At 37.7% G+C, this 14,504-nt stretch overlaps 1 protein-coding gene across 2 annotated transcripts; it reads right to left on the bottom strand.

Moving 5' to 3' along the window:
• Positions 1-2,238: 2,238 nt before the first annotated feature.
• Positions 2,239-13,187, bottom strand: pik3ap1 (phosphoinositide-3-kinase adaptor protein 1). 2 transcript variants are annotated; one of them, XM_046070738.1, is made up of 17 exons: positions 13,104-13,187; positions 11,760-12,185; positions 10,793-11,109; positions 10,334-10,478; positions 10,105-10,247; positions 9,879-10,011; positions 9,433-9,629; positions 9,114-9,291; positions 8,968-9,030; positions 8,619-8,864; positions 8,461-8,517; positions 7,214-7,407; positions 7,047-7,119; positions 6,712-6,882; positions 6,019-6,089; positions 4,708-4,808; positions 2,239-2,470 (listed from the first exon to the last, which is right to left on the bottom strand). In XM_046070738.1, exons 1-17 carry the CDS (start codon positions 13,132-13,134, stop codon positions 2,353-2,355), a joined length of 2,664 nt encoding a protein of 887 aa, XP_045926694.1. In that variant the 5' UTR covers positions 13,135-13,187; the 3' UTR covers positions 2,239-2,352. The 2 variants fall into 2 exon arrangements, with proteins under 2 accessions (XP_045926694.1, XP_045926695.1); XM_046070739.1 differs by having other exon boundaries at positions 2,239-2,467.
• Between the last annotated feature and the right edge of the window lie 1,317 nt (positions 13,188-14,504).

Below are 14,504 nucleotides of genomic sequence, written 5' to 3'. Positions count from 1 at the left end.
ACCCTGGAGTGTAGGCTTGGTGTATGGGCCCTGAGACCGCATAGGGCACTGATTGTAACACTTTATAAAGAAGTGTTAAACTAACTACTTAACTACAATACTATCTAATATAAGTCACACAATCATCAAATTATCTGCAGTAGTATAGATACTAAACAAAATCTTGGTCAAAAATGTACTTTCTTGCCTCAAAATCATTTTTTCCCCAACCTTGACAACCATCATGCCTGACGGGGGAGGAAGTAGGTAAATACTGAAATGATCACATAACTCCTAGATTATATCTAATTGGTGGAATTTGTGTTGTTACAACCATACCCGGTCTCCCCTAAACACAGCACTGACATAGTAAAAGTTCATGGCTACCATGTTACCAAACAGACGACTTTAGACTTCCAGGAAACACAGAGCATCGGTTTCATTCATTAGGAGTCCACTTATGTCCACTTGATGAATTTAAGTCCAATATACACTCTTCTGTAAGCTGGTTTTCAACAGGGTTGACAGGCTAAAATACTCTGTAGAGCTGAGGGGAACTACAGAGGTGGTTATCATTATGAATGATATCTTTACGTTATCCATTGTCATTTGACAATGGGGCCATTGTTAATATTTGACAAGTGCAAAGATTTCTGTATATAAAAAGATCAGTTGGGTTCTAAACAGATGCACTGACAGTTCTCATATATGCCTAAACTGAATAATGACCATACCAAAATAGCAGAATTCCGTACAATATTACAAATGAGCCAGTTTATTATGTCTATACTGAATGTGATTTAATTCAGTGCGTGTCACAGTCATGTTTTAATTTCTCATGATTAAAATGTATCCACTGATGGGTTCATATAGGCCATTACAGTAATGCGTGTTGTTGTCAGGTCAGAACATGAAATAAGTCTAACAACCACTCAGAGGTTTTTTAGAGTTAAGAAACAAATTCAGGTAATAAAAGAGTACAAACGAACAAGATCCTTTAACTGTGTATGGAAGCATCCATCTTTCATCTAAAGCATTCAAATCATAGAGCGTATTCATGAAACAAATAAACAAAAAACAACAAAACAAAAAAGTTGAGTACATCCTATAAAATAGAAAAAAGATAAAATGACACAACGTTTATAAATGTATCAATCAAACACCTTTTTAAGGAGTTTAAGCCACAAATCTATACAGTAAATGATTAAATAAATAAAACATGCTTGTTACTGTGTTACTACAGATGTCTTTGGGAATATTATTTTTCTTTAATGCTGTGCTTGTAAGTAAAGACTTTACTTTGAAAGTTTTTACCAGAAGTCCTAGCGGGCTACACTCTCTCAGACTTTGTACATGTGTCTCTTCTCCCAGAACTTTAGAGGGGACATTTTTCGCAGTCAGGGTTCATTTATATTTATAACAGTGAAGTCATTTGTAATTTGATTAAACTGTGGCATCCCTAAGGAGATAAAATCCACCTGGAAAAAGCCTTCACTTGAACAACATGTTAGTGGGGTCCACAAACAGACAATATGGAGCGCCACCTAGTGACTAGACCTCATATTCCACAAGAAACAAATCAGCATTGGTTGTAAATGAGACTTCTTTTATACAGTCTGTAAAATGAGCCTGTTAAAATAAGGACACCTTCAAGTGTTTAAAAGGATTTTTATTTTATTTTTTATATTTCATTATGAAATTCAGAAGTTACATGAAGTCTGCTGTACAACAAAACTGACTTTCTAAAGGCACTTCCTAAAGGTTATTTTATCATATATTATACAAATATTACAACAAAACTCTAAGGCCTTTAAAAAGTGTACTGCTGGCATTATTTGAGGTAAAATAAGTAGAATATAATGTCACAACAACTTACAATTAATAAGTAATATAAGATAAAGTATTATTCTCTGACAAAGTGAAATTAATGTCACTGGCTCAGTTCAGAATGTTTAAATATCATAATTAAGGTTTAAAATGAAACGAATGATTTCCCCTTTTCCCTGCATTTCAACACATTACACGGAAAACCCATAACAAAACGAACTAACATACTCGAAACCTATAATTCGTTAAGGTTAGCATATATCACATAGGAGTTCAGTAAAAACATACCACAACATATCAAACTGAATATCACAGACTCACCCACACAAACACACACACATACAATGAAATATTATGGGAATTTAATTACAATGTTAGGGATACTGATACATAAGATGAATAAAAGCAAAAAATAAAATAAAAAACTGTCTCTCTGTGTGGATTAGTCTTGTTAATCACAATGTCTTTCCAACTCCACCCTCCCTCTTACATAAAAATAACCCATTACTTTAAAGACTAAATCCAGCAAAAACAGACATGTCTTTATCACCGCAGGCGGCGAGGTATGGGAGGTGCTGAGTTTGTGTGTCTGTGAGTGGGTCTTTGAGGAGGTGCTCGCGTCGGGCAGGATATGTAGCGCTCATGCATCTTCTCTGGCACCCTACTGAGAAACAGAGAGCTCTAAGGTCATTGGCTCTGATGCAGTTGTCATTATCATTTTTTAAAAAACAGTGGTAGAAGCAATAATCACATACATCCAGACTTTGAAACTAGTGTTTAATACAATATATGGTACCATTTATTTAAAGGGTAAACTTAATAAAATCCTTCGTAAGCATTTAACGCTTAAATAAATCTACATGATTATGGTAGATTTTATATTTTAAATCAAAGTTTTATATTTAGATTGCCAGCAAACAGCAACTTTGTCATAAATAAAAAGGGTGTAATGCTTTTCATGCCTTTCTAGGCTGATTATTTTGCCCATAAAAATCACTGTAGTCAAACAATACTTAAGAATTCAGATTGCACTCTCAGTCATCCAGGTCATAGTTATCCAACGAAGGTTAAAATCAAGGGCAACTGGACTTGGTTGAAGATACTGGAAGACGTTTCGTCCCTCATCCAAAGGACTTCTTCAGTTCTGACTGACTGGCAGGGAAACTCAGCTATTTAACCTCAGTGGGGTCGTTGGCCCGGGTCATCGATACCGCTGGTTCGTTAGTGTTCCTTGTTGCTGTGACGACAGTCGTTACAGTCGTTAAGACTGTTGGCCTCAGGTAGTCTTAACGACTGTAACGACTTCAACCAAGTCCAGTTGCCCTTGATTTTAACCTTCGTTGGATTGCACTCTCTCTTTAGGCATTCACGTTATGAAAGGGAGAACACACCATATCTACAAAAAAAAGGGCCCTTTCACCTTTTTTATACTCTCATTTAGTTATGTGGAGAAATGAACTGAATTATCAAAGTGTCACTTAATCAAAAATGACATTCACTCTTCAGTGTTCACAAAAGTTCAGAAACATGGTCTCGCCAGAGACTAAAAAAAGTACGGAAACACACACTCCTCCTTGATAAGATCTCACAGTGCTGTGACATTTGCAAGAATTAAACCCCCACAGGCAACTTTTACCAGCCTATTCCTAGCACCTCACCTTTCTAGCCATGGTGTAGGTGTTTGTTAATTTCTTTTTCCATCATTGTGACCCTTAAATTTATTTAAGAAATATTACTTAGACCATACTAAATCAAACAATGCTAAAAACTCTATTGAACTGCATTAACTTTGCAAACTCCATTTTCTAAAGTTTAAACATGCAATTTTGTGAGCGGCTTTGCCTAACTCGGCTCAACATCACACTGATGTCAAAGGCCAAACATGTAATTGCCATATTACCCTGTAATACCATGTATTTACATCGTAACTAAACAGAAAAACACAGAATTATATTAGTAGCTAGAATACATTTAAAGACTTTGCTGTTCACAAAAAAGAAAGATTCTTCATGCACAAACGGCAACATGAACAAGAAAGAAAGATTATATATACAGCACATTATAATATATGTTCAATAGCTGAACAAACTAAAGGTGTATTGGCGTTTATACATGGTAAACTGTACTAGACTCTGCACTGCAGACTTCTATCATTTCATATCATCAGGCTGCTGAGTTTCTCAATGTTTATCAGCAATTCAGGGCAGCTATAGTTAACAATCAAACCACGTTTAGAGTCACTTTGATGTGAGCTTTCATTTAAAAATGTAAAAGTATTTGCTCGCTAGTGTATGGGAGGTATTTATATGTTTATACAGTGTGAACATCAGTGCCTTCATCACTTTCTCACTTTGACTTCCTCCCTAATGCACAGCTGTGAACCACTGTGGGTGAAGATTTCCTACTTATCATTTATTGTCTCATTCACTGCTGCCTGTAAATTCTTTATTGGTCTCTATGTTTATTCCTGTCATACATCCACGCGCTTATGATAGCTACACTACCATATACAGTGAGGAAAATAAGTATTTGAACACCCTGCTATTTTGCAAGTTCTCCCACTTAGAAATCATGGACAAATAAATAGTTAAAAAATCATACATTGTGATTTCTGGATTTTTTTTTTTAGATTATGTCTCTCACAGTGGACATGCACCTACGATGACAATTTCAGACCCCTCCATGATTTCTAAGTGGGAGAACTTGCAAAATGGCAGGGTGTTCAAATACTTATTTTCCTTACTGTATAATCACTGCTAGGTAGGTATCACCACGTTGCAATATGATATATTTGCTACATTGCATTGTTTTATATAGACTTATATTGTATTGTATGGTTCAATACTGTATTGTTCTGCATTGTAACATCAGTAAACTCAATCCCTGGGTGTTTAAACTGACCTTTCTGGGATCCGTGGAGGAATCCTCGGTGGAGCAGTGAGGGATGCAGCATCAGATGGCCTCGGAGGTCGTGGTGGAGGAGGGACATTTTCTATTGTGTCCTTGATAAAACAAACAAAATCAAATGTATACTGTGACGACAACTAAAACATTTTGACAAATCCAACGTTCCACCATGCTCTACCTTCACAGCTGAAACACTTACAACAACAACAAGTAATTCAAGGAGAAATGTCGCCCTTGTAGCTTTAAATTTGTGATGATTTCGCGATCTTGTGCGACAGTAAACTGAAAATCTTTGTGTATTAGACTAATGGGAAGACAAAACCAGCAGTTTACGATTTCACCTTGGGCTTGAGGAAACTGTCATGACATTGTTAATATTTATAATGATTTATCTAGTAATTAGAAAAAGAAGTCGGCAATGAATCAGTAAAGAAAACAATTGTTAGTTGCAGGCTTATCTACCTTAATCAGATATAAGACCCTTACGATATGACAAAGTCTTTCAATGAGGTGTTAAAATTGAAAAAGCATCACAGTTCTAATCAAACCCTGACAAGTGATTTCTGAGAAACCATTGAGCAATGTGTCAAACTTCAAACATTTCACAAGAGAGAAAATTATGGGTCTTTCAGTTTGAGTCTATTCACAATTTAACCCCTTAAAGCCGACTGTCGTGAATTTGCATCAGACCTCTTCCTTTCAGACTGCAGCCAAGATGGCGCATGTATTCCCCCAATGCCTGTTTGTGTATATTCGATACTTACCTAGGAACCTTTGCAACACTGGTTTCTCATTTATGCCTGTTGTTGCTAATTGCATCATACCTACATCATAGCTGAATTTATATCTTTTCTATGTTCTATAGACAAATTAACAACCTCCACTTAATTTAACATGAGCTTGAAAGCAAATGAAAACACAAATAATAAAAAAAATGTTTTTATTGTAAATAAATTCAGGCGTCAAGGGATTCTAAAAGTAGATCTGTACTTTAGGTATTTTAGGAACTGAAGAACTGAAATAGGCTACAGAACAAAACTGAACACTAGACTCTTTGTCTACCTCTCCGCTGCATATGTATTCATAGGTGATACGTGTTACAAGAGCAGAGGAAAGGACTTGTCCATCACCACAAATGAAAGAGAAAGTTCAGTTTGGTTCACAGGCACTTATACAGCAATAAAAGCAGCGCAGAGCTTCTAACTATCCAGTGCATCCCTGACTGATGTAAAAGTCTGTGTGAAGATTGCCGTTTCCACACGCACTAAAAATGCATTTGCCTTTTTTTTGTTAATGTGGGCTCACCTCAAAGTCAGGCTCTGTTCCGCTGCTGTAGCTAAAGGTGCTGTGAGTGCTGAGTCTGTTGCTCTCAGTACCTGATGTAAAGATAAAAACAGGTTGATGAGGAAAGAAAACACGAGATCAAGTCTCTCTGAGGTTTGTGCTTGTGGTGAATTATGTTATAAGACCACTTAAAAAAAAGGTATGAGCCATCGACGCGAGATTAATAAACAGAGGAGTCTGCAGAGAACAGACTACATGTGACATTCTTTGTGCTTTTCTGATATTTGATTGCACATTTTTGAGATATATATATATATATATATATATATATATATATATATATATATTTGTGTGAAAAACAATTGGAAACTAGAAAAACCCTGAAAGATCAAGCAATATAACGTAAACATACAGTGACTGTATTAATAAAGTCTCTAAGTCTCTGAAAAGAGGCTGCCAGATCTCCACAACCTGATAGCGATGTACAGAAAGGACTGACTGATGATCAGAATTGGGATTCGGGGAGGCCCAAATCACAAAGTGTGTTCCATCTAAGTACAGCTTCAACAGTAGTCCCTCTTTGCTTTTTTAATGCAAACACAAGGCGATAGATCAATAGCTGAGAACCTAGACTTTGATCCTTCTTGTTTAGTTAAAGTTCCAACCACTGAGCCACAGTGCTGTGAAGCAACAAAATAAATCATGTGGACTCACTAGATGTGCTGGACGTGCTACCAGTCTTCCAGGTTCCTCTCTGGATAGCATGAGCCGCTGGAGCTGGAGGGGGAGCCACCACTCTGGGTGTCGATTCGTACACAGAACACTCTAATGTCACACTAGAGCCCCAGTATAAATTCCTCTGCAGCGGAGCACTTATCTCATAATCTAAGTGGGGAGAGACCAAATATTAAAATTTTTTATACAAACAGAATGTTATTTTCCAGTGTATAGTCAGTTCATCATGGAGATATATTAAAGTTGCATTAGAGCTGTTTGATAACAAACAAATAAAATAAATATTCAAATAATAATTTGTCAAATTATTCTACCAAGCTCCTTTCCTGTCTTCTGTCTGTCTTTGTGACGTCTGGTGATGCTGTCTCGTAATTTCTTCAGATTTTCCTGTAGAAAAAAAGCCCACATGACACATATTAGATCCATTCCTTGAGCACTAATCAGCCCCTGACAGACCATTAAGTTTGTATAGTTGATCTACCTGCTGATAGCGTATGGAGTTGGCCCTCCGCTCATGGTCAAGCTGCCAGGATTTGAACTCTTGGACGGCCTCATCCACAGTAATTTCTCCGACTTTCACCCTCTCCTGCAGAGATATGAGCTGTCTCTGTCCAGGTGTCTTCATCCCAGCATAAGGATCATAAACAGGAGAGAAGGGCTCCGCCGCAGGCTGACCTGGATGGGTGGAAAAGGTTGACATTCAACAAAAACAGGAGTTATCAAACATTTTCTAATTTGCATTATTTCATGCTCAGGGAAAAGATAAAGACTTTTTCAGTAACTAGAAAAAACAATGTAAAGTAACAATAGTATGCATTTTTTGTATTATTTAAATTGTACAACTCTTTCATGTGGAAAGCTGATATGGATACAGAACTAAGCTCAATAGCCAGAGTTAAAAAAAACCCACTGATGTTTTAGCAAAGTATTTAAAAATCCAAATCTTTTGATCCATTCTTCAGTGTATATGAGGACAAGTTAACAAAGAGGGACATTTGGTTAAAAGAAACAAAATATGATCTCTTCTTCATGCATTCATGACAATAGCGCTCATAATGCTAGGAGGGCAGTTACCAAAATAACTACAGTACTATATGTTAAAGTTATAGAACCACAGGCATGCTGCATAGCTAACCAGAGTTATTCCCCTGACTGAAAATTGCTAAATGCTAACTTTATTTGCATTCACTGTTTATGAGAAATGAAGTGGTGATGCAAATAAGGCCCACACACAAATAAAAAACTTTAACACCACACCCCACAAATAATATCCAGTCATCCTACTTTTAATTAGGAGTAGAGAGTCATGTAAATATTTTATTCTCAGAGAGCAATGTGTTAATTTTCAGAGTACTACATGCTTTGCTTTCAGAGACAAGCCTAAAAATGCTGTAACACACAAATAATATTAAAACAAACACAAACATACTGAATCAACAGACAATGTTATGTGGATGCTGGACATCATGGGCAATGTTTACTAAATTGAGATTCAGCTCATGCTTTTGTGAATTAACAGCTTTCAAAGTAGTAAAGTGCTCGTGCCTGTTGAATTAACTTTTTTTGTATTTTGCAAAATCCCCCAAAATATTACTCTCTCCTTCCATACTGTACGCCACCAATGAGATTATTAACAGGTGTATTATGGTTCTATCAACTTGAACTGTAAATGATGACAAAACAGACTCGAACAGTGAATTGTTCAATAGTAATTTAAAGTGCGCTTACCTGGAGGATATCCCATTTCCACCGTTCTAGTCTGGGACGTATCTTTATCTGAAAACACTGTGAAAAATATTGAGTTATCTATTCTTGCCTAGAGAGCAGTTTTGTGAAATTTCATGTGTAAAGAAAACATTTTGGGGAAAGAACAGATTTCTCCATACCTCTAGAGATGTAGGTCATAGGCTTTTCAGGCTCAGGCTCAGATTCCGGTCTTGGGATGGGGGCTGGTGGACGGTTCAGAATTGCTGGGTTATAGGTACTATTTTCATCCACAATATCATAGATATCCTCTGGGCAGAGGTTGTATGGATCCTCCTCTTCTTCAATTTGATCTAAGTCATTATGGTTGTCTTCAGTTGTTTTCAGATGCTGGTTCTTGTCATGGTTTACACTGGCATTAGGTTTTGCTGAAGGACACAACGAAACTGCATTACACATAATATATTATACATTATATATATTATGTTGCTATTTCAGGTCAGTACTTTTGAAATTTATTCAAAAATATACCTTGGAAGAACTTCCTAAGCATAGCTTCCTCAGGGTTCTCGTCTACCGCACTCATTACCTCATCTAAAAAAACAAAACAGTTTAACCACTGGTTTTGTAATCTTCATAATTTTTAGGCCGATAAATAGAATCCTGTTTAATCTTACATAGGTCCTCTGCACAGTCAGGGTCAATCCCCAGCATTGACTCATATATGTCCTCTGGGCAACCTGAGTACTTCATCATGATGTCTTGAGACGAAGTTGACATCAACTCATACACATCTGCACTCTCCTCTGTGTTGATGGAGTCCTCAAAGTGAGACTTGAGCATGTCTGCTGTCTCCTAGATTTGTTTGACCAGAAGAGACAGGCAGACACTGACCAACATGATACGAGAACCTGACTGTCCGAAGATAATATCCAACACTTTGCTGGATACTGCAGTACATTAAAATAAGAAAAAGAAGCTCATCACTGGACTTACGACAAATTCATCCATGAACTGTCTGAGATCTGAGAAGCCGCTCTTCTCTGCCAACGTGTTTGGATAGTCTCCATACTTGTTCATCACGCTGTAAGCCTGCAGAGCCCCAGGACACTGAAGGAGAATGGTGGTCAGCTTCCTCAGGCCGTACTTAGCAGCAAAATGAAGCAGCGTGGGAAGCTCCTCATTACGCTGATCTGAAGGACCAAAAGCTATTAGATATAAGCTTTCGTATGTATTTTGACTCCTAAAAGCTGCTTTTACTCTCTGGGGTTTCATTGTAATTGATCAAACAGGCATTGCAGAGGTGGAGAACACGTGGGTCCAGATTTGTTCATACATCTACAACAACAGATCTGCCCCCAACTTTGGGAAACTATATGTGGAATGCCCCCAAATAAGTCAGCTTTGGCAACTAACAGAAGAAATCAGAGTGCTGTACTCACATGCTGCCATATTGTCTTCTTCAATCTGTCTGATTCCAAACAGCTGAAGACCAGTTTCGGGCATCCTGGATTTTAACGAGTCAGTTAGCATGTTGTCCAGTGATTCTGTTGCATTGGATGTCAAGTTGAAGGCCTGAAAGTACAAAATGACTGACATAACCTCGAGAGCAATTAAAATGAGCAAAGCAGCTAACAACAATGTTTACTATATGACATAATATCTCACCTGGCAGATGAAGTTAACAGGATCAGTAGCATTTTCAACAAACCGACTGACTTCTCCCATATTGGTATAATATGTAACAGGCTTTAAGCTGACACAGGATTGGTCAGTGTACATGGTGAGCGATACCACTCCAGCGGGCATATCTATACGGGGAGATAAAAGAAAATACATTCATTTCATGATCTCATAAAGTCACACATAAGTCACATGACTTCCTGAAGATACTTGCCCGGTGCAGTAACACTTATAGTATATTCATTCTCCACAGTGCCGGGGATCCTTTTTGCAGAACCATTTTCAGACAAAAACTCCACCTCTGGTACCGACTGATCATCTATTTTGTGCTTGAAAATGATAAAAAGTGTCTCCAATTCCTTAACAAAATGAGAAAATAGAATTAATATGGCTTCTTAGTCATTATTTTCAACCAGGACATTACTATCTCACATCTAGAAAACAAGAATTGGGGTAAAATATTTTATTGATACATACAAACTCAGCAGTAACAGAATGTAAATGCTAAAAACTTCTGCACTTAATCATCTCTGTCACGCAATTAAATTACAAAAAAGTGGGAATTAATGTGTAACAACACACTCGTTACATGTAGTATTGCCTTTGAAGCAGCTCTGATCCATGCCAATATTGTCTTTGATGTTTTTATTATGCATTATCACTTCAGACTTACCCCGCAGAGTACTCTGTTTGGCTGAACTGTGAGACAGGTGAGATGCGTGGGTGTACTGATTTCCTCGCTTGATGAAATCCCCGTACTCACTGGTTCTTTATCCTTCAGGACAGTTTCTTTTTGCTCTTCTGACACCACTTCCTCTGTTTCATCAGTGGTGGGATTTTCGGTTGAATAGGCTGCTGTGATGTGCAACTCCGCTGCAGCTACAGCTTCAGCTTCAGCTACAGCTTCAGCTTCAGCTTTAGCTTCAACTTCAGCTTCAACTTCAGCTTCAGTTGCAGCCTCGCTCTCATGTTCAACCCACACTCGCCTGCCTTTGAATAAAAACATTTATTACAAATTATTATCCATTACTTCTATGGACACCTAAATATTCTAGATATTTAAATGTGTTTATATGCAGGCTTCAGTTATTCAGCAGGAGCCAAAGGCTCTGTCTATGCACAAAAAAACCACAATTTCTTCCGTGCCTCTACAGATTGTTTCGGTTTTATATGAAGTCTGAAACATCTGCCACCACAATGGAGGTGAATAGAATTACATATTCAAAACATTTGATAATCCACAGACCTCTCTGTGAGCAGTTTTTACTAAGACTATTCCTTTGGCAAAAAGCAGTCCAAGTGAAAACTGCCAGTTCTGAGGATTAATCTGACTAACCTAGACATTGCTTATGGAAAGGCAAGATGGCACTTCTTGTCAAATCTCAACCATCACATCCAGTGTCAAATTTCTGGGAGTTATCTTTTTCATTCCATTGCAGTGAAGGAAAGTTCAGCATCTCAGAACTTCACCACATAAATCCAAAATGCTCTGCTTATGAAGATACAGTTAAGTGTGATAATATGTCTTTTTGTAATTATTTGTATTTTAAATTATTCAAAAATAAACTATAACAATACATCACAAAAGTGTGAGGTCTGTGAGGCACACAAAAAAATAAAGAATTACGTGTTTTGCATACTGTCATCAATGGACTCCAAAATGGTGGAAACGTAGACAGCAGGTTCATCGTCAGCATAGATTTTTCTCCAGCTCTGCCAATCTTCAAAGATCTCCATCAGCATGTCATCCTCTGTCACGCCGCACAGCAGCGCCACCACTCTGTGCGGAGGGTAAAGAAGTCTCTGAAGTTCTCTCTGCGGTTCAGGCTCATAGAGCATGTCCAGCAATGATCCCGAGAGGAGAAGCACTATGCACTGGCAGTTTTGGTAACAGTCAAAGTTATATCCATGGAGCTGATCCGCTGGGCTGACGGCATACAGCACAATAGACCATTGGCGGAATGTAGGAGAGGCTTTCAAGATGTGCTCTAAATACATCGCCCATTCCTGTGCATCAGCTGTGTGCAGAATTAACAGCTCATTTTCTGAGAGCGATTCTAGGTTTGCTGAAAAAACAAATATATTATGATGAGTTTAGTATGTACAGTACACGCAGTCTCAATATTGCCTTACCAAAGAATTAAACTAGAAAAGATTAATCATTAGTTCCTCTTAAACATGTACTGTAACCACGTGAAATGACTCACTGTAATGTTACACCTCATACAAGATATGCAGCTCAAAGTGCTTGGAAGAACCTATAATCAGCTCAAACTTTACACTAATGATGTGACACTGGTCATATTATGTGTTGGTTTCCATGTTGCAGCAGGTAGTGTTGATCGGGGAAATGCTCCACAACATCCACCTCAATGCCTATAATGTCAAGGTGACCGTGGTTGTAGAATGAATGTCCCATTTGTTCAATATTTCAGTGCCGAGCCAACAAGGAGCTGTGCAAACATTGCAATGTGTCAACACTGGTCAGAGTAATTTTGTTTGACTCATTACAGTGTTTAATCAGGTCAAGTTCACCTCTGTACACGCTAACTGGGAAAGAAATCCAACACGACTATTTCACCTTCATCACAGTTCCTACTGATGACAGGGCAGACAGACTTGCCATCTGTTTCTAAATGGGTTAATAACATGACTAATTCAAATTTAGACATGTGGGAAATTATAAAGTAACCGACACATGAATTTAACCGTACAGGAAGATGCTTGCTTCCTCTTTTTTTTGTATAAGCTCAGAAGAGAACTATCAATAAAAGTACTAAAATGAGGATAAACGAAATAAACACATATTTAAAAAAAAAAGTAAAGCAGTAAAAGTAAAACATTTTAAAATAGTAAAGCATATTGTGCAATAAATGACCAACTGTAAAGTGCTGATTCTACATAAGTATATGACTTTTGGGTACATTTGCCACAAGCGAAACTGACTTAGGGGGAGACAACTATGAAAAGTATGTCATATTTACCTGATTCAATACTTGACATGTGTTCTTCCATGGTTGTGAAGCCTCAAAAGTGCACAAAATCACTCCACAAGGAGCATCTCAAATGTGTCCTTTTAGTTGCTCCTTTTCTCTTCAACTGATATCGTATTAGCTTTCACCAGCAATAGCCCTTTGCTCAGTTGTATTAATAGCAACACTTAGTTTCCTGATTTTGGTGACTCTGCCCCACTTCCTGAAACAGTTGAAGAAGTGATACAATGCACCGCCGTGGTGTCATGTCGTGTAACATGCCCTCCGTTGTTTTTCAGTCATTTGCAGAAAGTTGATTATTATTATTATGAAAGAAATAAAAAGAAGAGGGAGATTAACAGTTATTTTGTTGAATTTGAATGCATACAGGCACAGGCCCTCACACCGAAAGCAGTTAACACAAAGCCTCTTGTCTGTTTAGTAGGAAAAACTTTACATACGCTTTTGCTCTCTGTTCTCAAAAATACTGGGCACACACACACACTCACACACACACACACACATACAAATACATCAATTCACCTGTTGTGTGAAAAACATGCTTCTTCCGTATTTTCACTTCCTTAACAAGGTGCACTGTGTCCGGAGAGTTTCACAGTCAGAGTGATACTTTAAGGCTATAGGCCCTTTTCAAATAAACATTGTGCTTATTTTAAAACAGAAAAACCATGATCACGTTACCTACACTTAAGTCTCTAGTACCACAGAGGTGCTGTTATAAATGTCTAACTCCCATAACTCTCTTAACTCTAATTAAGTATGTTGATACACAGTTTTTGGGTCATTGTAAAGCTCATTACGTACAAGATAATATGCATTGACCACTTTTCAAAATACCAATATAAAATATAAAATGTGATACGTGACATTAATATATGACAACACTGCTTTAAAAGTGAAAGTGATGGTGGTTACAGACTGGTTATGGCATTACACACTGGTATATCCACTAGAGGGCAGCAAACAGTCACTTACATTGGCCAACAGACCATCCCCATCAACCGTCACTATGCAGACAATCACCAGAAGAAAGCAGTCAGTGCAGGTACCGCTATACTATACAGGTGTGGTAAGACACTTAAGCACTAATTTCCCATTATACTAAAGTATAATGCATTATTTAAATTTAAACTTTTTTTTGACTGAGATATTTAACATGTCTAACTGCATGGAGTTGGTTCGAGCATCTTTACTTGGAAAAAAGCACCTGCTCTTTCCCTTCAGTTTAAGATAAAGTTTGTGTGGAAGACTGAACTAATGACAACACCCCCGTGGCTCATCAACAGAGGAAGACTATTGGATGAGGGGGATATGAATATGGTCATATCTTCACAGGGAATGTGGATGCAGCCTGTCTTTCTTTGGAGAGATGGACTTGTATTGGTAACAGAA

This window comes from Micropterus dolomieu, linkage group LG15 (assembly GCF_021292245.1).
Source record: "Micropterus dolomieu isolate WLL.071019.BEF.003 ecotype Adirondacks linkage group LG15, ASM2129224v1, whole genome shotgun sequence".
Lineage (NCBI taxonomy): Eukaryota > Metazoa > Chordata > Actinopteri > Centrarchiformes > Centrarchidae > Micropterus > Micropterus dolomieu.
The sequence above is the reverse complement of the archived record's forward strand: the minus strand, read 5'-3'. Positions and strand labels throughout refer to the sequence as shown.

Coding starts and splice junctions, on each gene's coding strand:
- pik3ap1 (XM_046070738.1), bottom strand. CDS start 13,134: ATGGAAGAACACATGTCAAGTATTGAATCAG. Junction 9,630..9,878: donor AGAAGACAATATGGCAGCAT/GTGAGTACAGCA, acceptor TTGGTCCTTCAG/ATCAGCGTAATGAGGAGCTT. Junction 6,090..6,711: donor TAGCACGTCCAGCACATCTA/GTGAGTCCACAT, acceptor TCTTTACATCAG/GTACTGAGAGCAACAGACTC.